The sequence below is a fragment of the Tursiops truncatus genome, chromosome 20, assembly GCF_011762595.2.
Source record: "Tursiops truncatus isolate mTurTru1 chromosome 20, mTurTru1.mat.Y, whole genome shotgun sequence".
NCBI lineage: Eukaryota > Metazoa > Chordata > Mammalia > Artiodactyla > Delphinidae > Tursiops > Tursiops truncatus.
The window spans coordinates 52955944-52980974 of NC_047053.1; the positions used below are offsets into that span (position 1 = coordinate 52955944).

The 25031-nt window shown below is 55.8% G+C and overlaps 2 protein-coding genes across 6 annotated transcripts in view; both read left to right on the forward strand.

Moving 5' to 3' along the window:
• The first annotated feature begins 3009 nt into the window (after nucleotides 1-3009).
• On the forward strand, nucleotides 3010-23905 carry CDC42EP4 (CDC42 effector protein 4). 2 transcript variants are annotated; one of them, XM_033848399.2, is made up of 2 exons: nucleotides 3010-3148; nucleotides 21169-23905. In XM_033848399.2, exon 2 carries the CDS (start codon nucleotides 21284-21286, stop codon nucleotides 22337-22339), a length of 1056 nt encoding a protein of 351 aa, XP_033704290.1. In that variant the 5' UTR covers nucleotides 3010-3148; nucleotides 21169-21283; the 3' UTR covers nucleotides 22340-23905. The 2 variants fall into 2 exon arrangements, with proteins under 2 accessions (XP_033704290.1, XP_033704291.1); XM_033848400.2 differs by lacking the exon at nucleotides 3010-3148 and adding an exon at nucleotides 3165-4159.
• CPSF4L (cleavage and polyadenylation specific factor 4 like) overlaps nucleotides 3047-25031 on the forward strand; it is a 55513-nt gene continuing 33528 nt past the window's right edge. For all 4 annotated transcript variants that reach the window (XR_004523690.2, XR_012328457.1, XM_073797273.1 and 1 more), the window contains exon 1: nucleotides 3047-3148. Coding sequence is in view for 2 of the 4 variants with exons in the window: in XM_073797273.1 (XP_073653374.1) it covers nucleotides 3061-3148 (88 nt within the window). In the remaining 2 variants the exon portion in view is untranslated. The remainder of the gene's footprint in view (nucleotides 3149-25031) is intronic.

Sequence of the window (25031 nt, forward strand, 5' to 3'; positions counted from 1 at the left end):
TCCTTCCACGCTCCTGATCACCGCCTGTCTGGATTGTTACCGCCTTACAGATGTGACTCAGACCAAGGTCACACAATCCAGAGGTTCTGACTCCACATCTGGACATCTGGACTCATTTCAGCAAACTCCATGGCCTCTGTGCTCTGCCACCACCCCTTGACCCACACCCCCGTCACCTTCTCCCGGCTCAGCTCAACCCTCCTGCCACCTCCTGTCCCCAGAGAGTCCCCAGCCTAGTGAACAGTGTCTCTCCCTCTAGGCCAGGGGTCTTCTGAAACCCAGTGTCTCCCTCAACCTCTGAGTCCTCGGGGGCTGCCATCTCAGGAGGGTAAACGAGACCCAGCGAGCTCATTGGGGGGTTACTAAACACGGCTCAGTTCCAACCTGCACTGGGGATTCAGACACCAATCAGACACCATCCTGTCCCCAAGGATCCCATGGGGACAACCTGTTGTTTTATCCTCTAGGTGCGCTGGCTGCCCCAGAGCCCTGACGTGTTACTCTCAGGGTGGGTGAGGGGGTGGGTTCACGTGCCTGGAGCCTGGGGCAACAGAGCCCCCAGAGGTGGCCTTTGCAGCACATAGTGGAGGGCCTCGCCCTGAGCCCCAGGCCCTCTGCCAGTGGCCTGGTATCCTGGGATTTTCCCAGGTTGCACTGCAGAAGTTGCCCAGGCCCCCGAGAAAGGGCCCCAGGTGATTCCCAAGAACAGGGAACCAAGGAATGAAAGAGCCTCTGCCCAGAACAGTGGGAGTGAAGGGCCCAGGGAGGGGGCAGGGCCTCAGGTCACAGAGGCTCCACCCCAAACTGTGCTGACGTCAGGCCCTGGTGACACCCTGAGGTGTCCATCCAAGACCTTCTCATCTAACCTCGGGAGAAGGAAATTCAGGGGGTGGGGGACTCAGAATAGATATGGGCAGTCATAGAGCATTTGTGTGGGAAGGAACCTTCCAGAAAGTGACAGGATCTGCCCAGCGTCATGCTTTATGGCAAACACCAGACCAGAGTGAGTGAGGTCTTCCAATTCCTCTATAAGGGAACAGGATTAACCAACATAACTGACCCTGCTAGGGTTGAGGCCAAATTATGCGAACCAAAATGCTCAGAACCCAGTGTTCACAAACGCTGGGATGTGTGTGTTTGGGGTGGGTGGACAGGTGTGGGAAGACAGGCCCGTGCAGCTGTGAGAATCACACACGCCCAAGTCCCATGGGCAGGTCCCAGCAGCTAGAACAGGCAGAGACACACGTCCCGGCCTAAAGGCTTATAGGTCAAGTTACACCAAAGGTGCAGTTAAGACCTCAAATCCTTCTCCAAAGTCAGGGGCTTGGAACTTGCCAGAAATTTCAAGGTAGGTATTCAAGCTTCAAGTTTTCCATTTTGTTAGTTTCCTCTGATTATCTGTAGGCAGCTCTAGTCTGAAAGCTCCAAGCAGAACTTAGCCTCAGCAAAGGCCCCTCGAATTTCACAGATCTGGGATTCCAACCATCAGAGAAAATTAGCACTTTGTTTTTATTTCATTTTTTTAATTGAAGTATAGTTGATTTACAATGTTGTATTAGTTTCAGGTGTATAGCAAAGTGATTCAGATATATATATATATTTTTCAGATTCTTTTCCCATATAGGTTCTTACAAATATTGAGTAGCGTTCCCTGTGCTCTACAGTAGGTCCTTGTTATCTATTTTATATACAGTGTGTGTATATGTTACTCCCAAATTCCTAATTTATCCTTCCCAGCACTTTCTTTCAATCAAGACTCCCTGCCAGCGCGCTAGCAATGCAGGGGTGACCAGTCTCGAGAAGCATCTGCTGAGCTCCTTCCCAGAGCAGCCTGCAACCACTGAGGGCCTACTGAGGGCAGGGATTGGACCACTGAATTCACCTTTATCCCCATAGGCAAACTTCAATGAACGTTCAATGTTTGTGGAAGGACAGACACCTGTTAAAGGAGAACCAATTACTAACAGCTAGACCTAAAGACAAAATAATTGGTTAACAATGGAGGGAAAGAGAAGTGGTGGGGGGAGGTGCCTCAGAGAATCAGGAAAGTTTTAGGGCACAGATAAGACTTCAGCTTTGATTTTAGGTGGAAGGGACCTCAGATACCAGCACTGGGGGAGGGTTCACTGGGAGCCCTGTCCGGGAAGGTACCAGCCCAAAGGGACCCACTGAGGGGTCCCATTGAAGGTCAGTGGGAGGGAGTCCACCCGGATCCCCTTCTCTTAAAACAAAAACCCAGGCGAGGGAGCTGCTAACAGCTAGGGAGCTTTCACTTTGTGCTGTGTACTCTCCTGGGCCACTTTATTAGTAACGATCATTTACCAATGGAAGTTATTCCTCTAAAAAGATTCTCATAGGATTCAGGCCGCGGGTCTCAGGAGTGCATCGCCCCTGAGGCTCACTTGGAATAGAACTCCGTTTGGGAGGCTACTCAGGAGGCAAGGGACACAGGGGAAAGCAGGAGGATCAAAGGCAGGTCACCAGGCCCAAACCCTTCTTACACCCGCTCCGGGCCTGGCCTCGGGGCCCGGCTCCTCCCCCATCTCGTTTCCCGTAAGAGGCTGGGATGGAATCCACACCCAGGCGGCGCCGACCCTGGGGGCTTCCATCTCCCTCGTCCTGGGTCGGGGAGGGAGGGAGCAGAAACGCCCCGGGGCGGGGGCTATTGTTGTCTGGTCACTGCTCGGAAGGGAGAAGAGCTTCAGGAGGGTCTCGTGCTAGGCCCCCGGGGGGAGTTGCGCCCCTGACCCCGTGGCCCCAGGTTGGGGGGGGGGTCAGGGCCGGAGCGCAGCCAGCCGGGGGCGCCCCGGGGCCCCACCGGCCCGGGTCCAGGATGGCCTCCCGGCCGAACCGCCCCCCGACGAAGCTCCCGGGGTCTCGGGCTTTCTGATTTGAACCGCGGAGGCCGAGCGGCCCGGCTGAGGTTCCCAACCGCCATTGGCTGCGGCGACGCGGTGACATCAGCGCGGAGGGGCGCGGGAGGAGCCTGGAAGGGGAGTGTCCGAGAGGCTCCCAGCCCCGAAAGCCCGAGAGCCAGAGAGAAACCGACGCCGCGCGGACATGGGTTGTCAGCCCCGGCGCCTCGCGGAGCCCACGGAGGGGAGAGCGCAGCCGCGCCGGCCCGGCGCTCACGTCTCTGCGGACCCAGGTAGGCGACGGGCACCCGCTTCTGGCCGTGACAGCCACCTGCGCCCTGCGGGGCCTGGGTGGGCTCGGTTGGGGGACCTCGAGCCGCCCTAGGGAGCAGAGGGGATTGAAAAAACCGCGATAGGGACGGTGGGGAGGGGAGCGGGGCAGAGCTCCCCACTTCTGCGCCCGCCCCTTGTGGCAGGGCTGGGGCCCGGGCGCGTGCGGGGCGGCCCGGGCGTCTGGGACCGGGGCCACGCACCCTGTGTCCGTGCAGAGCGGCTGGGGAGGACGGGGTGGCAGAGAGTTCGGCGAAATCCCGCTCCCAATCGACTTCCTCTCCCCAGACTGGGATTCGCCGGTGCCGCCTCGGGCGCTGCTGGGGGTGGGGATGAGGGTGCGGTGGGACGGGGGACCCGGCTTTTAACGTACCACCCCTTTGCCCGGGTGTGTGTCCCTGGGGGCAGGAGCACAGCCCTCGGCGGCGCGTGGCCCGCGGTCTCCCCGAGGGGGGCGTGAGTGCACAGAGTACTCCATGAATAAGAACCGGATTATTCGCCCGTAGTGGCGGAGGCGTGTACACTATCTCTCGTACGCGCGCTGCAGCACACGCCGCCCAATGTCACCGGGCCGGGGAGAAGAGGGGCGAAGAGCTGCCTGGAAGGGGAACGGCCGAAGGAACAAATGCTCTCTCCCCACCCCTCCCTCCCCGCCCGGCCCCCGCCCCGCGCGCCCGCCTCCTCGGGAGACCTGGAGGCCGAGGCGGGGGTAGGCCGAGGCGCCGACCGGCGGGGTGGGGCCGCTTCCGAGCCCAGGAAGGGGCTACGCGCGGGACCCGGCGGAGCGCTCCCGGCCTGGCCACGAGCCGGGAGCGGTCGGTTAATGATTTAATCGCCCGCTTGGGGCGGTGGAACTGGGATCGGCCGTCTTTAGCTCCGCCCCCTCCCTGGAGCGCCCCCCGTCGGGGGCACAAAACTGCCCCCCTGCCCGGGCTGCGTCCCGTTGAGCCACTCTGCGGGCCGGGCCGCCTCCGGTGAGTGCTGAGCGGGAATCCGGAGCGAGGGCTGGAGGGCCGAGGCTAGGCGGGCTTCCTGGGGGAGGCCAGAGCCCGAGCCGGGGCGTGTGAGCGTGCGTGCGTGCGCGTGTGTGTGCGCGCGCGCGTGTGTGTGTGTGTGTGTGTGTGTATGTGTATGTGTATGTGTATGTGTATGAGAGAGAGACTGGGGGAGGGGTGCTCTCTGCTAACTCAAACCAGATTCCTTGTTTCCCGATGAGACGCCGCAGCCTGCGCTTTGGAAGTTTTCTTTTTTTCCCCGGGAGAATGGAGGGGAAATACAATGCTTTTTCTTTTCTTCTTGCAGCCCCTTGCAACCTGACAGGCTCCCACGTCCCTGGGCTGCGTCCACAGTGCCTGTTCTTTGCTCTCTATCTGAGCAGTTGAACGGGGCAAGGGTCCCTGAGCTGTGTGAAGCCCCCAGCTCCTCTTTAGGGTGTTTGGGTGCTGGGGGGGGAGGAGACTCCCTCATCCTTACCCTCAGAAGCCATCTGGACCAGAGCAAGCTCTCCCCATCCAGCCCGCGTAAACAATGAGAGGCCCGGTTACAGGAGGGCTTCCAGCAACGCAACTTCTTTGCACAGTCTGGGTTTCTAATAACTCCCCACCCCCTCGGCCCCCTTTCTGAGGCTGGGGTGGAGGAGGGGACCACCGGCAGGATGGACTGAATTTTAAGAGAACAAAGAACAGGGCACAAAGGAAGGGGAAAGCCGAGCTGTGGATTTCCCCCCAGGAACGGGGAGTTTGCTGGACCGGGGCTGGACCCAGCCAAGCCTGTAGGTGGCCCCAGGGCTCCCGAAGCAGTAACGGGGCACCCACTCGTGACTTGGGAGGCTCAGTCCCTGGGGAGAAGCTAGGACCCTGTGTGAGTCTGGGGGTGCCTGTGGGTTCCAGCTTACATCAGCTGCCCTGTGTGAGCTGCCATGTGACGGACCGATTAGTGTGGTTTATCTCCTCCGAACTTGGACTCTGCCCCTCCAGTCCTTGGGGACAGCTGCTCCTTCCTACAAACGGGGGGTTCAGTGAGCCTTGGGAGATACCCAAGTGGGTTCTCCTGGTCTTCCCAAGGATCCCGGTGACCCCTGCAGGGACTGAAAATAAGACAGTGGTTTGGGGTCTCAGCCCCTCTGCCATCTCCCTGAGTTCCTGGAGTCCCTGCTCACTGATGACCATAGCTCACGTGACACTCCGTAGCTCAGGCCTGGACCTTGAGCATTCCTTCCATTTTTCTGGGATTCCCACCTTTCTCTTTCTTGACCCCGCTCTTCCATTTCCCTCTCATTTCTCTCACCCCCGCCCACTCACCGATTCTCCTTCCAGTCCGATGTACGGACACACCCAGCCTGCTGCTGTCCTGCTGCCCTCACAGGACTGGAGCCCCCAGCACGTGAGAGTCTAGTCTACAAAGTGGGGAGGTGGGGATGGGCAGATGTTGACCTGGGAGAGGGCTCGGAGACCCTTCTTTGCATGTCAGGAACTTTCCCAGCAGGGCCTCGGGTTGGCTCTGGTTCAGGGATCCTAACCGCCTCCACCTTTGGAGTGGTTGATTGATTTCTGCGGCCAGGACAGGCTGTGCCCAGGTGTGGCAGGCAAGGTGTTTGCAGCTGGCCACCCCTCTGTCGCCCTCTTCCCTGCCCCCTCTCCTCTGAGTTGGAAGTGGGGAATGGACACGGCTCAGAGGCGGGAACCGCCTCCTGTGGCTGGAGCTTCCACAGGCTCCGAGGATCTTGTCCCTGTGGGAGGAGGGAGGAGTCTGTCCCTTGGAGGAACAGGACCTGGGTTGATGCCAGAGATAAGGCTTGGGGGCGGAGGGAGAGGGGTTGAGCAATCTGGCCCTGGAAGCTGAGAGAGCCGCTGTCTTCTGACCTATGTACTGGAGGCTTTTCCTCAACCTTGGGAAAAGGAACCGAGCCCTGGACCCTTCTGGCAGAGTGTCCTGAGGGCCAGCACCTCGGGGGTGCTCCGGAAGGCTGGGCCCCTGCCAGCGTGCTCTGGACAGGGAGCTGGGGTGCAGGACTGTGCTGGGAGGGGCTCATGCTCACGGCTGGACCTGGCTTTTTCTTGGCTTGCAGGGTGTTGGGAAGGAAGTTGAGCTGTGAGCATCCCGCATTCCCACTCACTGTGTCCCTGAAGCTCTAGCTTAAAATACAAGGAGGCTTGGGCTTCCTTCCAGTAATGTACATCAGAGTCTCCCCCAGGCACTGCCAGCTTGCAGCTCGGGACTCCAGGCCAGGGTGGCAGCACCGACATCCAGAGCCCTCCTTGGCCAGCAGGTGGGGCACTGGTGGTCTCCACTCAGCCTCCCAAACTGCAGAAGGGTCTCCCTTTTGGGTCAGGTGAGCACAGTGTGGGGTTACCCAGACTGTAAGAAACTGCTGGCATTTCCCCCTCATTCCTTCATCCCAGGGGTGAGGGCATCTGAAAAGCCACAGTGCCAGGGCAAGAAAGATCCCTGGGGCTGTATTCAGGGACAGCATCTCTTGCTCAGCCAGGGCTGCTCAGACCACCGTCTTCTGCCCTGGCCATCAGGGGTGACAGATGGTGTCAGCCAGGGCAGCTTCTAGCCTCCCTGGGAGAGTCTCTGGGTTCTTATACCTGCATCCAGGCAGTTCTGGGGGTAACTGAACTTGGTCTGCAGACCCCAGCTTCGGATCTCCCCAATGTGGTGACAGTGAAGCCAGGCTCTGTGTTCCGGCGTCTGTTCGCTGATTTTCCTTCCCCTCCACACTCAGGTTTCCACTCCCTGCAGCCCTTCTCTGTTCCTCAGAATGTTGCCCTTGGTCCTGAGGGTTTAAGGCTCAATCAGATGGTGGGAGTAGAGAGCCAGAGGGAGCACAGAAGAAACTTAGGGCTGGCAGTACCATTTGTGGACACCTGTAATGAGAGTCAGGTTAGGTCCAAAGGACCAGGCTATATTTTATTGGGGGCTGACCGTGTTGAGATTTTGTGCATTACTTGTTGCTGGTAGCTGGTCCCCCAAATTCCTACGTTTGCTAACCCACATCCTAGGGAGGAATTGGAGGGCTTTCTCTTTTCCCACCTCCGCCTCATCCACCGTGTTGAACTGAGATCGGAAGGAGCTGAAGTCGTGTCTAAGAAAAGCCAGGCTCCTCCCGCATCTCGAAAAGGTTAAAGGAGAAGGGAAGGCAGATAGCGAAAGAGACCAAGTCTCGGGGCTGCTCGATCTCACTGCTGGTCTGGACTACAATCTATAGCTGGGCTTCGGACGCCCAGAGGACACCCACCGCCCCGCCCCGCAACAGTTCATCTTGGGGCCCCCAGGGACTTTGAAAGGGGTCATCCTGGGAGCCTTTTGGATTAGGTGTCCTCAGGTGACACTGAAGGTATGTGTCCTCTTTGAACTAGGGGAGTGACCGTGGCCAGAGAGTCACTGGGGATGCTGGAATTCTCCTACCTTTCAAGGTATAGACATAAGGCACCTGCTGAGAAGGAACACATGATAGCATCATTGTCGCAGCAAACACATTACGAGTGCTCATCCCTTATGCATCCTCGTGTAAGGGCTTTACCTGTGTTAGCTTATTTAATCCTCACAGTAGTTCTAGGAAGTACACGGTATTATCAGTGGCTTTGAAAACTAATGAGGAAACCGAGGCACAGGTAACTTGCCCGGTGTGGCCCAGCCTGCTCGTGATCAGGGTGTCTGGCTCCGGGGTCCCCCAGGCTTGCACGTTCCATCTTGCAGGGTCAAGGTGGAAATTCACCAGCCTGCCCCAGAGCAGCACCAGATGCACCTGGCTCCCTCTGGCGACCCACTCCTCAGCTGAGCGCTGTGCTCTCGGTAGAAGCGAAGTGAAACCAAGCAAGGTCGGGCTGATCTGATTTCAAGCCCTGCCTTCTGAGGCCCCAGGCAGGAGGGAGGAGCAGTGAGGCTCCCACCAGGCACCCCTTCCCTGGTTTCTGGCCACACACACACACACACCCCTCCCTCCCTCCGTCCCTCCAGGAAGAGCCTGTAAACAAGGAAAGTTGCTGAATGCCCTTGAGCTCTGGAGTCTTGGCTCCAGAGCTGTCACTTCCTGTCACTCCCAGGTCACAGCTCACTCCTGTCCCTCTGGAGCTGTTGTAATGGGGGGTTGGGGTGGGCGTGGTCCATATTTCCCAGCATTTATCTGTACTTTCCCTGGAGTGTGGGAGAGCCCAGACTCAGGATATTTTAAGCCAAACGCTATGCAAAAGTGTTTGCCCCGTGGATGTTCACGCGTCCATAACTTTCATCAGATCTTAGAGTCCAGCGCCCCAGTGATGCTTATGACACGCCCCTGATACACCTTTCGGTAAAGTGGGAAAAGCCCAGCGTTCAGAATCAGGCAGACTTCAACAGCTCTGTCCTTAGCAGCTGTGTGACTCGGGTGAAGCATTTAACTCTAAGCCTTAGTTTTCTTGTCTGCAAGATGGGGATGATGATGACAACTCCAGGGGATTGCTGGGAAGAGTACATGTGATAAAGTCTTTCAGATGCCTAGGACAGAGTGATTACTTGGCCCCCAAAAGGCAGTTTAATCAAAATGAAGCAGCTGGCTTGGTACAGAGTAAAGGCTCAGTGAGGTTCATTCCCTTTCTCATACTTCCTCTGTGACCCATGGTCCAGGGAGGGCATATCCACCTGGGCTCCATGGGTAGGATCTAAGATATCACTTCCCACTCTTTAAACTAGACTAGACATTACATTTTCCAGCAATCAAAGGGTAAATTAATTATCCAAGCTACAGTGTGTTTTCCCACAACTCAGCCTGTCTAAGTGACTGGTATCATTTTCCTAAAACTGTAAGAACGGTAACTTCTCTGAGATGGTTGAGAATACCTGCGTGAATCCAGTGGTGAGTATCATGATGAACAGAAGTACCCCTAGAGCAGCACCACTGTCAATAGGACTATAAAGCCAGGCACATAAAGAACTTTTAAGTTTTCGAGTAACCACGTTTTTAAAAACTACAGACAGGTGAAATCAATTTTAATATGCTTTACTTAAGCCAGTGTGTCAAAAATACCGTCCTTTCACCATGTAATCATAAAAAAATTAATGAGATATTTTACATTATTTTTTCATACAAGGCCTTCAAAAAGCCAGTGTATATTTTACAACTATAGCACATCTCACTTTGGAGGCTACATTTTACAAATAACCAGAATTTGGATTTCCTAAAATGTGCAGCTAAAAGGGTAGATATTCACACACTCAAGGTGTTTTAAACCTACTTCAGTTTTCCAATAACTGAATCAAGCATTAAATTTTCATTTAAAATAATTAAAATGAAAGAAAAATTAAAAATTCAGTTCCTTGGTGGCACTAGAAATATTCCAAGCATTCAACAGCCTGATGTGATTAGTGACTACTGTGTTGGATGACTTAGGTTTTGAACAGCACTGTAAACGCCAGGAACAGAGATCTTCATTGTCAGTAGTAGTATGCAACATTATGTTGGCAAGTGGAGCAAATTTAACGAGATAAGAATGAGGAATGGGGGAGGCAGAATTATTATTAGTTGCAGATGATGGGCTGGTCTACTTGCAAAGCCCGAAAAATTTAATTATACAGTTGATTAGGGTGTGTAAGATAGTACAAGCTTAATAGGGTGGCCATTAAAGAGAGAGAAATTTTATTTATTTGTTTTTTTCCTTATACATTTATTTATTTATGGCTGCATTGGGTCTTCATTGCTGCACGCAGGCTTTTCTCTAGTTGCGGCGAGCAGGGGCTACACTTTCTTGCGGTGCACGGGCTTCTCACTGCAGTGGCTTCTCTTGTTGTGGAGCACGGGCTCTAGGCACGTGGGCTTCAGTAGTTGTGGCACGCAGGCTTAGTAGTTGTGGCACCCAGGCTTAGTAGCTCCGCGGCATGTGGGATCTTCCCAGACCAGGGCTCGAACCCGTGTCCTCTGCATTGGCAGACGGATTCTTAACCACCGCACCACCAGGGAAGCCCGAGATACAAATTTTAAAATTGTAGCTTTCCCACATACCAGCTACAACCAGTCAGAAGCTATAGCTACATAAAAGGGGCAGGGTACAAACCGCTTTCACAACGAGAGGCCATAACATAACTCAGGATAAACTTGCAAGACGTGTGTAAGGCTTGTAGGAAGAAAACCCACAAAATTTAATGGAGAATGTCTAAGAGACTTGAATAAATGGATATGAAGGCATGATGCTGTGATAGTTACTTCTTCCCAAATTAATTTATTGTTTGCTTTCAATGCCAATGTAATTCCGTCAGGATTTCTTTTGGAACTGAATAAAATGTTTCTAAAGTCCATCTGGAAGACTAACTGCATTAGAAAAGACAAGACATTTTCAGAGAAAAGTTAGTGCAGGGATATTATTCTACTAGATACTCAAAACATATTTTACAGAGTTGACAGTATAGACCTGGTTTAGGAATGAACAGAGATCAATAAGCAGAAGAGGAAGTTTGGAGAAACCGTGGGGAGTATCTGTATATATCTGACGAAGGTAGCATTTGACTCTTCACTCATATTTTATAGCAGTTTTATACAGAACCAGTAACGCACTTTACTGTTATATTTTTAATTTCTTATAAAATTGCGGGTCATTTAAAATAGATAAGCCACAGACCTATCTTTGTATTTCCTTTGAGTATTTTTTCTCCATGAGTAGTTTTTCATTATTACCTTACCTAGTCGTTTTAGAAGGAGTGAATATTTTCATAAAACTTGGGAGTAGGGGAGGTCTTTGCTTCATAGTACTAAAGCCAGACATTGTACGACAGATTTGACCGTGTAAAAATTAATAAGCACTCTACGGAAAAGAAAACGACAAAATCACCACATGGAAAATGGGCCTATGATACATTTGCAGGAATATTTGCAAAATATAGTCAACATTTTTAAGAGCCTTCATATTTTAAGTCATGCAAACCCATTGGAAAAGGTGAAGCCGCCTTGCCCCCGCGCAGAAAACGTGCAGAAGCCTTCGACAAGCAGTTCACAGGGGAGATGATATTTTTTTAAATGCTCACCCTCTTAGTAATAGAAGGAATGAAAATTATAAGTTTGAGCGTGGTGCTGATTGTGGTTTTTTTGTTTCCAATTCAGCTGAGGACACAGTAACACCTGTTGTTGGACACCATCGTCCTGTGTTGGTGAGACTGCAACTTGGTAAAACCTTCTGGAGAACAAGTTAGGAAGAAGAAACAAAAGTAATTTTACTCACTTATAAGTAGGTATCCTCCAGAAATAAGGACTTGGACAGACTTAGCTGGAAGGCTATTGGTTACAGCGTTTGAACAAAACTGAAACAACTAGCATTCAGCAGTGGTCTGCTGGATGTAAAACTGAGGCTCTTAGGACCTAATCTAAAATAGTGTAGCATTAGTTATGAACGTGTAACTGTTTTCACTCAAACATAAACAATGGCTGGCTTTATTCATCCCTCTACAATGGAAAGTGCTGCTTGTATTAAAAAAGAGGGAACATGTCTAAATCAGGACAATCCCAGAGAAGCAGCACACCAAGTCCCTTACAGAATGTACAGTTTGAATAGATACACTTTAGAAAGTAACAAGAGATAGGTGATACGAACACTTTCTTTAACCCAGTATATAGGTGAAATGAACACTTTCTTTAACCCAGTATATTCCAAATTTTTTTTTTTTTTTTTTTGGGCTGTATGCGGGTCTCTCACTGCTGTGGCCTCTCCCGCTGCGGAGCACAGGCTCCGGACGCGCAGGCCCAGCGGACATGGCTCACAGGCCCAGCCGCTCCGCGGCACGTGGGATCCTCCCGGACCGGGGCACGAACCCGCATCCCCTGCATCGGCAGGCGGACTCTCAACCACTGCGCCACCAGGGAAGCCCGGGCCCACTCTTTTAACTTTGCTGGGTGAGCCCTGGCTTCTGCTTCAGGGTGGTCCTCCCCACCTCTCACCTCCTGGGGGATCAGAACATTGGGAGGGGTCCTCAGAGCAGGAAGCTGGGATGAGATCTTGTGTAAGGAGGAGCCCATCCGAACCGTCCCTGGGAGCAGGTCTCTGATGGGGGAGTCAGTCAAGTGAGTCTTGGTCCCAAGGTCTTATCTTAGACGAACAGCCTCCCTAATCCCACCCTACCCCCATCCCTCCGTCCATGTGCCGTGTTCTCAGCTGCGGACATCTGAATAAGCCACAGAGCATCACCTCACACAGAAAAGCTTGTGCTCCAAGGTCTGCCAGAAACGGGCTCACACCACCATTTAGTAGCCGGGAGAGTGAGCGAGGGCATTCGTTCCACGTGAGCCTCCGTTTCTCTTTACGATGGAGGCAATCGTGACACCCTCCTTGCGGGGTCAGAGGCACAAACTTAACGACGTCTGCACAATGCCTGGCGTGCAGCAGGCACCCAATCAATGAGAACTGCTGACAGCACTGCTAGTTCTGCCTTACTGGTGGTCATGGGCAGCCAGTGGCTGGAGCGCGGGGGTGTCCTTGTGTGACCCCGCCCCTTCTCGTTTCCTCTGCTCCTTTGTAGCCATCAGGAGAGCTGAGCTGGGGCGGTGGAAGCAGCAGAGACCCAACCTTCACCTGCCCAGGGTTCCACTGGGGGATGGCCATGTGGGAGGGAGGCTGGCCTCCAGCTTAGGGCCTCGGTGTCGCTGGAAATTGGCCATTCTCCGGGGTGGGGGGGGGGGGTGTGGGGATCGTTATTTTTCATCTGCTCGGTTGTGGAGGCTCAAGCAGCTGTTGGGAAGCTGGTTCTTTTGGGGGGGTCCTAAGCTCCCTATTTCCCCTGCCACCAGGTTTTATAATAGATTGCCTGCTTTCTCCTCCCAAACAACTTAAAAATAAAACGAGGATCTGATAAACTTGTCCATCTGGGGTAGATGCAGATTTAGGGGGACGGGAGAGAAAGAGAACAGACCTCGACGGGAGATTTTTCGATATGAGAGTGTGTGGTCTGAGCCCCGCGCTCCCCTGCCCGGCCCCCACCTGGCGCCTTGTATGGGCTGCAGCTGCTGGACCCTGAGAACTTGAGAGTTTAAAGCTGGTTTGGAAATTAAGATTTTTTTTCCTTAAGCCTTTGATGCTTCGGGATTTTTACTATTATTATTATCCAAACAGCACTACCACATTAAAGGAAACTTAAAAAGAAAAGAGCCCGTTTTCCTCTCAAGCCTGACATCACTCCTGAATCTCTCTGCCTGCCCTTTTGCCTTTATTCGTGAATGTGTATGTGTGTGTAGTGTGTGATCACTGTGTAAGCAAGCCTGAATTCTGCCTTTTTTCCTTACACTCGATGCCGTCTGGTAAACAGTTTTCCACGTCCTGCGTGGTCTTCGCTGACCCTGCATTTCACGCCTGCAGGACAATCTGTTGAGTTAATGGCTCCTGGTTTTCTCAACCATTTTCTTCTTGTTGGGTGTTAGGTTGTTTCCAGTCTCTTGCTATTATGAATAAGGCTTCAGTGACTGTCTGTGTCAGGGACTTTTTTCTGCTTTGAAATAGTTCCATAGGGTAGGTGTCCCACCACAGGCGCTCCTGAATCATTCTCGACTGAAAGTCTACTCAAAGAACCCGCCGTAATGGCCGATGCCCCAAGACCACCCTGTCCTGGAACCACTGTCTCTGAGCAGCATTTGACCCCTGTTTTTTCTTTTCTTTTAAAATTAATTTATTATTTATTTATTTATTTTTGGCTGCAATGGGTCTTCGTTGCTGCGCGCGGGCTTTCTCTAGTTGCGGCGAGCGGGGGCTACTCTTCGTTGCGGTGCGCGGGCTTCTCATTGCGGTGGCTTCTCTGATGGCGGAGCACGGGCTCTAGGCGTGCGGGCTCTAGAGCGCAGGCTCAGTAGTTGTGGCGCACGGGCTTAGTTGCTCCGCGGCATGTGGGATCTTCCCGGACCAGGGCTCGAACCCGTGTCCCCTGCATTGGCAGGCGGATTCTTAACCACTGCGCCAGCAGGGAAGCCCTGGTCCCTGGCTTTGTACCACTCTCCCTGCCTGGTGGTACCTAGTACCTGCTGTTGGGTGGGAGGGAAGTCCTTCCCCTCCCCTTTCCAAGCTCAGTGCCACCAAGATGGTAACAGACACAAGAAGGTCTAGCCAGGTGCCTGGCAGTGAGTCAACCCCCATGGCATCTGCAAAGGACCTTTAGCGATTGGGAGACAGGGCACCTGGGCGCCAGTGCCATCTGGGCCCCTCACCAGCTCCTTGGCCTCGGGCAAGGACTTTTCTCCACCCTAGTCGCCCGCCACCGGGCTGGATAATCTCTGGGTGTCCTCCGTCTCAGTCTTAGGAACCGCTGAAGTTGAAGGCATCGTGGATGCCTCCGTGGGAGTCACGTGACATCATGGGTACCGTACTGTGGCACCCGCAGGGGTGTGCAGAAAAATCCCCTGAGATGTGATAAGAAAACACCAGAACTTCTGTGTCACATATTGACTTTCTTTAAAAGGAGGAAAACTGAAACATATTCGTTGCTGCGTGGATTGACAATGGCCACGTATATAAGCTATAAAAGATACACGTGTGTGTGTGCATAGATTACACGCTCCCTGTTTTGACGTGTGGAGGCCCCTGCACTTTGGGTCCTGCGGGGCTGTTTTCGTGGCTGGAGCCCGGGTGTGGGAATAAAGGCTTCCGTCCATGACCCAGGGCAGATCTCTGAATTGATCCTCTCTATCTATGAGTGGGGTTGCTCCACACGCAGGCATTTTAAGGCGGTATTTGACACAGATACACAAGTAGTACAGGAGTTATAATAGTGATATTTCACGTTTCTATCCTGGGCTTTTTATTTTTTTTTAATTTACATGTGGATATTCAGGCTCAGTTTATTTTAAGACGGTGCTTCCTACCACCCTGGTGCAAACGGCGCACTCTCAGATACGAGAGGGCTTGCGGCAGTGTTAGTGAAGGAACTGAAAGCTTCTAAATATCCTGAAGTCAGCTAAAAATAGCCACACGGCCCCCACTGAAATTCCTCCTGTTGTGTGTAGCAGTGTGCATCAAAGCACCCACAGTTCTCATCCTTTCCCTGTGCTGCCCATCAGCTGTTGGAATGAAACAGTCTTTCCCTTTCTCTGGGATTCCTTATCTTCACAGGATAGGGCTGGGGAGCATTCCAGAAAGCGCTGGATCTTTCTCTGGCGACAGAAGCCAGAGCCCCTAACCTCTTACAGGGCATCGTGGCCCGCGTCGCGCTGCGTTTCTTGCACAATCCCCTGCAGCCTGTTGTTCCAGCTGACAGATGCGGTGTAGCAGAATGCTTCCCCTGTTTTGGCAAAGTCAGGTTCTTCCCGGTGGCAGAAAGTTGGTTGCACCCCGAGGGAAAGGTCCCTGGCCTGCCGGCTGAGACGCACCCCTGGCAGAGGACTCCTGGGCTCGGGCTCCCCTTTGAGTCCGCCCTCCCTCTCCTCCCCTATCCGGGCCCTCAGCTCCTGGTGTCTCCGGCTCCAAAACCTGCCCTGGATGTGCCCCACTCTGTCCATCTCCTTAACCACACCCTCGTCCTGGCCCCCATCCTCTGCCCTGAATTCCTGCTTCCCCTCCTCCATGCCTCCCATCCAGCCACTGCCATGGGAACCTCCAAACACACAGATGGGATGGCTTCCTGCTTAGGGAGGTTTCCTTTGGTACCTAGAACGCCATCCAAACTCCGGCCTGGGCTTCCTGTGAGGGCCCCGTGTGACCTGGCCCCTGGGTTTTCATTCCGTTCCTCAAACACAAGCTTGCTCCCCCCTCAGGGCCTTTGCACGTGCTGTCCCCACAGCCCACATGTTCTTGGCATGCCTGGTTCCTTCTCGTCACTCGGTTCTCAGAGGGGCCTCCCAGAGCCCGTAACTCCCACGGTCACCCTCCCTCGTTACCCCCTTGACCCTGAGGACTACGAGATACTGTTTTATTCGCTTGTTTACAGCCCCGTCGCCCACCCACCCACACTCACACCACAAGTGTGCCCAGGAAGTCTGGGCTCATCCACCTCGTTATTTTCACTGCTCTGTCTCCAGGGCCCAGAGGAGTTATGGGGAAATTGGTGGGTGTGCAGTAAGTCAGTGAGTGAGTGAGTGAGTGAATGAATGAATAAGGGAACGAAGCCACTTATATCCAGTCCAAGCCATGACCGAAGTCATCGTGTCAAATGCCGCGTTGCTGGGGGCTAGAATCGGACGGGATGGGTGGTGAGAAGGGGGCATGGTGATGGAGGGGCTGGCTGCCCAGTGGCCGTGGCAGTGGGCATTGAGGCATGTGTGCTTTGTGTGCCAGGGTGAGCTTCCAGGTCAGCTGCACGGCGGGAGCCCTGCCTGTCTTCCCCGGGAGAGCTCAGGTCTGTCTGGGAGCTGCTGGGCTGAGGTGGGAGGGCAGTGCTCTCTGGACGGCCCGCCGGGGAGGATGAGGGAGGGTCCAGGCCAGGGCTGTCCTCTCCCGTCCCGGGAGCTGAGCTGAGCTGAGGGTGTGCTTGGTGTCGTTGCAACCGGGGGCCTGGCCTTGCAGGGAGGGCCCGTCGCCCCTGGCTTACAGGAATGTCCTGTGGTCAGTGGGCCAAGGGTAGCGGAATCTGATTCCAGCAGAGGCTGGAGAGATGCGAGTTGCTGCTCCGTTTTCCCTTGCTCTGCCAGGAAAGGGGGATGTGGCTTCCGGGGTGGCAGGGTTGGGGAGTCCCCCCGAGGGCGGGCTGTGGGCAGCGGCTGCCTGTCATCTGGCGGCCTGTTTTAGCCACTTCCCCAGAGCTGGGTCACAGGGCTTAGCCACGCCCCCTCCCGACGCCGCGGCTCTCTGTGCACAGCCCCTTTCCGGGTGGGTGCTCAGGTCCCCCCAGACTTCCCCCAGGACTGGCCCAGGGCACCTGCTCGTACTTGTACTCAGAGTTCCACCTCCTCACCCCCAAATTGCTCTCTGTTCAAAGCTTAGGGTGACAGTGTCATGAGGGTACCATAAAACCAAGGATTTAAAACAACCCGGTGAGTGAGCTCTTGCCGGCCCTGAAGCCCGGCCTGTCCAGCCTGAGCTCTAGCTGTAGGGCCCCAGGGCTGCTGCAGCCCCTCCTTGCTGGGCTGGGGGACCAGAGGGAGCTTCTCCGGAAGCTCAGGACTCGGGACATTTTCATGCTGGATGCTGAAGATGGTTTGGTTTTTCACAAGCTGCAAAGCCTCATTCCCACACCCCCAGGGAGCGAGACCACAGATGGCAGATAAGCGCTGGCCGGACCTGCTCTCCCTTCCTGGGCTGTGGGGCTGTGCAGGGGCCTAGGCATCTCCCTGCCGGCCCCTCTTATCCAAATCTCGAGCTCTACCCTCGAGGACGTGCCAGGGGTGGGGGCCCTTCTGTCCTGTAGCCGCGATGGCCAGGATGCCTGGTCCCTGCCGGTGGCCACAGGGGTCTGCACCATCTCTGCCGAGCCCTGGGCAGCTGGGCCTGCGGTTTCCCTTTCTGTTCTTTTTAATAAGCACTTAAGATCAGGGAAACCACAGCGCCTGACGCTTACTGGCTCTGGGGATTCCTGCCATTACTTTGAAACCCTTACGCAACTCTGGAGCTTCATGTCACTGAGCCCACAATTCTGATCCTTTATGTTCCCTCCCTTCCCTCCTTCCCTCCCTCCCTCCCTCTCTCCCTCTCTCTTTTTTTTTTTTTTTTTTTTTTTTGCGGTACGCGGGCCTCTCACTGCTGTGGCCTCTCCCGTTGCGGGGCACAGGCTCCGGACGCGCAGGCTCCGCGGCCATGGCTCACGGGCCCAGCCGCTCGGCGGCATGTGGGATCTTCCCGGACCGGGGCACGAACCCGTGTCCCCTGCATCGGCAGGCGGACTCTCAACCACTGCGCCACCAGGGAAGCCCCTCCTCCCTCTCCTTTTTATTCTTTCTTTTTTTCAGTTTTCTTTCTTTCTTTCCTTTTTTTAAATTTGTTTGTTTTTCTGTTCACCTGGTGATTACTATGTATTTTATTTTCACATGTGCGCACTCACTCCAGGGCAGGGTTGCCCCCCAGGGGACACTTGGCATTTCTGGAGACATTTTGGTTGTCACAAGCAGGGAAGGGATGCTACTGGCATCTGGTAGGTAGACACCAGGGATGCAGCAGAACATCTTATAATGTGCAGGACGGCTCCCACAGCAGAGAATTCTCTGGCTAAAGGTGTCAGCAGTGTCAGAATCTGCTCCAGGGTAATACAGGAATCTTCTTGAGGCAGCGGCCAGGCTTCTCCTTTCTCTGGACTCTTCCACCCAGAAGTGGGGAGGGTAACTGACCAGAGATGCTACCCACCAAAGGCCAGAAAGAGGCCTGGCATGGAGTAGAGAGAGCACTGGACCAGGAGACCGGCTTCCAGCCCAGCTCTGCTCTTAGGCACATACATCTGGATAAGTCACTTTGCTTCAGTGAACTTGTTTTCTCATCTGGCAAATGGAAGAGCGGAAGAACACAGGATTCCGTGACCAGAGCCAGGAGCTGAACTGCAGGCAGGTTGATGTGGACCCTTTCTATTCTTGCTTCACTGTGCTGGTGGCAGCAGAAGCCCGAGGGATTCTCCAGTACCAAGAGTGCCTTAGAAACCTGGTTTGATTTTCTTCTATGCCGAACATGTCTGAGGCCGACTCACTCCATCCTCCTTCTGTCTTGTTTAGCCAAAGAGAGTTTTCCCCAACGTTGGCCTGAGAGCCCATGGCTGGCCCAGAGGGTCACATATGGTGACTCTCTCCTGGAGCGATGTGGAGGGGATGACCCTAAGGCCAGTACTTTTCATGTGTCTGGTTTAGGCGTCAGCAAACTATGGCCCAAATCTGGCCCACCACTTGTTTTTATATATAAAGTTTTATTGGGACACAGCCATGCCCATTTGTTTACATACGGTCTACTGCTGCTTTCCTACCACTGTGAAGGTGGAGCTGAGAAGCTGGGACCAAGACCGTGTCAGTCATGAAGCTGAGAACCTTTGCTGTCTGGACCTTTATGGAAAACGTTTGCCAAAACCTGGTCTAGCTGTTCCGTGACTTAATTGTTTAGACGTTAGATCCCAGGGCATGGGCAGGAGCGAAGGGCCGGCTCAGAGGTAGGGGAAGAGAACTTTCCTGAGGGTCTCGGGGGAAGGAGGAGAGAGAGGAGGGGGAGCTGACCGACTGTAGTGGGTCATCTCAAGGCCTTTCAGGAGTCCTCACCTGAGTCCGCCCAGCCGGGCTCACCTGTGTGGCAGGTGAGCCCCGGTGTCTCGCCACCCTCCCCTGCCCTGGAGCGACAAGCGCTGTGACTGCCTGGGGGTGGGGGGGACCATCTGGCTGGGCATCACCAGCGGGACAAGGAACAAAGAACGAGAGCGAGGGGGGGTGGTTAGAGGGCACAGAGAGGTCAGGCTGGGAGCCCTGGAGCCGGGCCGTAGGCTGAAGTGACCTTGTCCTTGGGCTCAGGAGGGCAGAAAGGGAGCAACCCAGGGGCTGGGGTGGAGGTGGGGGGTGGGAGGGAGGTGTTAGCCTTTCAACAGGTGTTTGAGGATCGACTGTGCCACGCACTGCTGGACGGGATTCTGCGGTGACAGGCCCTTTGGAGCCCTCCGGAAGCTCATAGTTCAGTGGGAAGATGACAGTCAGGCCAAGCCGGCAGTGGTAGAATGACAGAGCCAGTGCCTGCTGGGAGCAAGGGCGTCCACAGTGCTGGGGGTCGGGCAGGAGGTGGTCGGGAGGTCTCACCCGGGCTGAAGCAGCTTTACTGGAAGAAGTGACAGCTCAGCTGAGCCCCGGAAGACGTTGGGTGAGCCAGGTGACAGGTATTCTAGCGGGGAGCTGTGCATGTCCAGCCCTGGAGTCCGGGAGACGGAAGCTCAGGGCCAGGGTGGACCGCAGGGGTAGGGGAGCAGCGAGGAGTGAGGCGGGGACCGGGTGTCGGATCGGGGGGTCTGCACTGGGGACCGGGTTTTGATTTAGCCAAAAGGTGAAGGATGGGGGAAGGGGAAGCAGGGCCAACTGGGATGTGGTGGCCTAGCTTAGGGCAGCATCGGGGGTGAGGAAGAAACCCGGTGGGACATCCTGGGTTGCCCTTGGCAACAGGGAGGATGGGCCTGGAATGTGGGGGCCGATGAGAGCTGTGCTGTTAGCAGGACTGGTGGCCCAGGACCACCCCCTCACCCGCCAGCCTTGGTTAAGTCCCTGCGCCCACGTCACCCCACTCTGCTCAGCCCTGCGCTGCTGGGTTTAGCACTGGGGCTGGTCTGGCTTCAACACTGGACTTCAGCTTGGCCCTTGCCAGGAGCTGCATGGGTGGTACCTGCCAGGAGATCTCAAGAGGCTCTCCTGGCCTCCCTGCTGATGCTTTTTGGCTCAGGTTAATCACCTGGGGGTCTGCATTCCCAGGGCGCCTCGGCCATCTAGGGTTTAGTCTCCGCCTCCCTGCACCCCTAGTGATTGAAGACACTGGGAGTTTCCCAGTCTTGGTCTCTGAGAGGCGGAGGGTGGATCCTTGGCAAAGAGCTCGGGGCTCCACTGTGGAGACGTCGCAGGCAGGATCCTCACCTCCGGGATCCTCGGGACACCCACCACGGGCCGGAGGGCTGGGGAGCTGGTCCTGTGGGTCCCGGCAGCTCCACCCGATTCTGATTCAGAGAGTGAGCTGCCGCCCACGTCTGTGGAGCACGTCTGTCCCAGGCAGCGCCTCCCTGGGGCCTGTGCTGTCCTCTCCCTCCTCTAAGGACCGTGACTCAGAATGAGGTGTCCACTGACTCCACAGGGGCTGAGGTCAGGCAGCAGGGAGAACTAACTTACAGCGTGTCTCCGGACCGGCTGTTCACTGGAGTCACGTCTCTCCTGGGTCGGCTGCCTGGAGCTGCCTGTGTGCCTCCGCCTCTAGGGGCGTCCTGGTTGCGGGGTGCGGGAGGCACTGTCCTTTAGAAGAAGGCGCTCTCGCTCAAGTCTCAGGGAGAGCGTGCCTGTGGCTACTTGAGCTCAGAAGAGGTGAGCGGAGGTTTAAATAACAGCCACCCCTGAGCAGATGGGCTTTTGTGCTGAGCGGACAGCTGGGTTAACCCTTTCCCTGCTGTTCTCTCCTTGCAGCCCTATGATCTCCTCCTTATCGCCCCCTCCGCCCGCCGGACTTCAGATCTGACCTCAGATCCGCCTGCTGTCTCTGGAGGGGACCCCCTCCTCCCCTCCCCCGCCCCCCGGCAAGATGCCGATCCTCAAGCAGCTGGTGTCCAGCTCCGTGCACTCCAAGCGCCGCTCCCGAGTGGACCTCACGGCCGAGATGATCAGCGCCCCGCTGGGCGACTTCCGCCACACCATGCACGTGGGCCGGGCGGGGGACGCCTTTGGGGACACCTCCTTCCTCAACAGCAAGGCTGGGGAGCTGGACAGTGAGTCCGTGGACGAGCAGGCCGCCGCCTCCTCCAAGCGCGGCCTCCTGTCCCGGAAGTTCCGGGGCAGCAAGCGGTCGCAGTCAGTGAGCAGGGGCGACCGGGATCACAGGGACGTGCTGGGCCCCCTGCGGGACTCGGCCCTCTTCGTCAAGAACGCCATGTCCCTGCCTCAGCTGAACGAGAAGGAGGCCGCCGAGAAGGGCTCCAGCAAGCTGCCCAAGAGCCTGTCCTCCAGCCCCGTGAGGAAGGCCACGGGGGAGGGCGGCCCGGAGGAGGCGGGGCCTCGGCGGAATGGGGCCTCCGCCCCCCACTCCCCAGACCCCCTCCTCGACGAGCAGGCCTTCGGGGACCTGGCGGATCTGCCCATGGTACCCAAGGCCAGCTTTGGGCTGAAGCACGCTGAGTCCATCATGTCCTTCCACATCGACCTGGGGCCCTCCATGCTGGGCGACGTCCTCAGCATCATGGACAAGGGGGAGTGGGAACCGGAGGAGGAGGGGGAGGCCGGTTGCCATGGTGACGAGGACCCAGCAGGCGGCCCCACCCAGGCTCCCCCGCTGGCGGCGGCAGCCCCTCTCCCGGCAAGGCAGGAAGGAGCGGGGGGCCCGGACCTGCCCGCGCTGCCGTCGCGTGCGCTGCCGGAGGAGGGCTGGGCCGCGGGGGCCCCCAGCCCCGGCTCGGCCCGCAGCGGGGGCAGCAGCCACACCACGCGGGACAGCAGCTCCCTGTCCAGCTGCGCCTCGGGGGTCCTGGAGGAGCGCAGCCCCGCCTTCCGGGGGCCGGACCGGGCCCGGGCCGCTCTCCTGAGGCAGCCGGACCCCGAGTTCTCCTTCATGGACGAGGAGGAGGAGGACGAGATCCGAGTGTGAGGCCGGCCGGAGGTGGGGGCTCTTGGCTTTGTCTCCTCCCTGTGCCCCCAGCCCTGCAAGGTCAGCCAGGAGCTTGGCTGCGGGCCCCAGACAGACCCTGGACCTCATGGATAAGGGGCGCTGGCCGAGCCTGGGGGCCCTCGTTGGACTTGGAGCTGGCTGGGGTGCCTGACTGCTTTGCACACCCTGCCCTGCCTGAGCCCGTAGGACGGGGCTGTGTTCTCGCAGCGGGACTCGGCTTTCCTCTCCCTCTCCCGGCCTCCAGTGGATTTCCGCTGTCAACTTGAGTCTCTGCCACGTGCAGCGATAATAGGGCAGCCAGGGGCGGCCCAGGGGCGCAAGGGCTAAGGACACTTGACCTGCCTCTTTACTCCTGGCGTTTCTGTTGTGACGGAATAAACGCCCGTGACGGGTCACAAGTCCCGGCCCCTCCCTCCCTCCATCCCCAGCTCCTGCACGGGGAGCCCCACGGAGGAAAGGCGGACCGAATGTGTACAGTGAACGCGACCCCTTCCGCGGGGTGAGAACAGGATGCAGAACGGAAGGAAGGCCCCGGGGCATCTTGAATTTTCAAGAGGGGGCCCTTGCAGGATGACACTAGGACAGGCTGCAGCCCTTGCTCAGTCCCTCTGGGTTTGTTTGTTCTTGTTGTGTTTAAATCTTTTTAGAACGATACCAGGAACGTGTTTGTAGGCCTGCCACCAGAAGGAAAACGAATCCTTTTAGAAAACCTTTATACTAAGTACTTCCAAACTTTATTTAGAACCGTATGGGGTGGAGGTCTGTGCGTGTCTGTCCTCGGCCCCCTCCCGCATAGCTATTAACAACAACAGGCAGCCAGTGTAGAAAATTTCTGGAAAATGATCATTAAAAAAAATGTCATTCCTATGGGGGGATAAAACCTCCTTTGACTGGGTTGTTCAACCCCCGACTGACTACGTCCCTCTGCCAGCAGAGCCCCCTTCCCCACTTCTGAGTCAGTGGTCCTGAGGGTATAGGGTTGCCAGATTTAGCAACAAAACAAAAACCAGAATGCTGAGTTAAATTAGAGTTTCAGGCATGCAAAGGATGATTTCTTAGCGTAAGTATGCCGCATGCCGCGTTTGTGACACACTCATGCTCAAAAATCAGTTGTTGTCTTTCTGAAATTCAGATTTCACTCTGGGCCCTTAGAACCCCACCCGAGGGGATCGAGTGGAGGTTGGGTGCGAGCCCCCAGGATTCACGGATGAGGATTCTTCTGTCCTGGCAACAGGCTGACTTCACCTTCTCCTGTCGCCTTGTAGCCAGTGGAGGGAGGGGGGCGGACAGAACCCGCGGGGTCCAGCCAGGGCTGGCGGCGGGTGCAGCTGCCCTGCCTCCTGAGTTTTGCCAGATCTGGACTCGGACACCACCTTAGTTCTTGACATGGGTGCTCACTGGTTTCCAGCCCTGCGGCCCCTGCCAGCTGCCGCCCTTGAAACCCATCTAGACAGCGCTCAGTTCCAGATTCTAAACTGTGTATTTTTTTTTTCCGTGAAAATGTTAAAACAGCAAGGAAACATTAAAATAAAAGGCCTTACAGCATGCCTGGTGTCTGTCTCTGCTTTTTGTGGGGGAGGGGTGGATAGGGGTGAGGGTGCGGATTCAGGGTGCTGGGGCTGCCCGAGCCCCGACGGCACTCGGGGGCCTGAGGGGGCTTCTCTCTCTGTCTCTTTGGGGCCCGCCCCTCCTGCACTACTCTCCAGCTTCTGGAAGGACAACGCTGCACGTGCCCATCAGCCTGGGCAGGCCCTTGTGGGCTCTGGGATTTGGTGTCCCGACTGCCACTTACCACTGGGGGCCCTCGGGCACTTAGTCATGCAGCCACTCTGTGCCTCATCCTCCCCATCTGTTAAATGGGCATCATGCTGTTCTTACAGGGCTGGGCCGCAGACACAGTCACTGCCGTGGTGTTTGCCAAGGTTTTTTTTGTTTTTATTTATTTATTTATTTGGTTGCACCAGGTCTTAGTTGCGACAGGTGGGCTCCTTAGTTTCGGCTCTCCGGCTCCTTAGTTGCAGCACGTGGGCTTCTTAGTTGTGGCAGGCGGGCTCCTTAGTTGCGGTTCCAGGGCTCCTTCAGTTGCGGTTCGCCAGCTTCTTAGTTGGGGCACGCAGCCTCCTTAGTTGGTGGCATGCAAACTCCTAGTTGCGGCACGCATGTGGGATCTAGTTCCCTGACCAGGGATCGAACTCGAGCCCCCTGCGTTGGGAGCGCGGAATCCTATCCACTTCGCAACCAGGGAAGTCCCCCAAGTTGTTATTAAACCGAGGGAGGTACCGGATCCGGACCGTGTGGGGCTGCAGCCGGGAAAGGTGCCGCCCTCCTTCCCCTCGTCCCTTTCACCATCTGACCTGGAGAATCAACTTACAGGGGGTGTGGTCTCCGTTCAGCCTCGTGGCCCTGGTAGGTAGACTCTGGTGTCCCCATTTTATAGCAGAGATGTGCCCCAGAGGCCACATGGCCACCTTCTCCAAAGTCACCGAGTGGCAGAGTCAGAACGTTACTGATTCGAAACCCTTTCCACACTCACAGGCACCTCAAAGCTTCTTTATTTGGGGAAGTGAGGAGGGGGTGTGTCAGCCCTGGGTGGGACCCGGGAACCCCTCCAGCCCCTGGTCCAGCTCCTCCCTCACCCCTTCCCCTCTGACGTGGGCACGTCTCTAAGGAG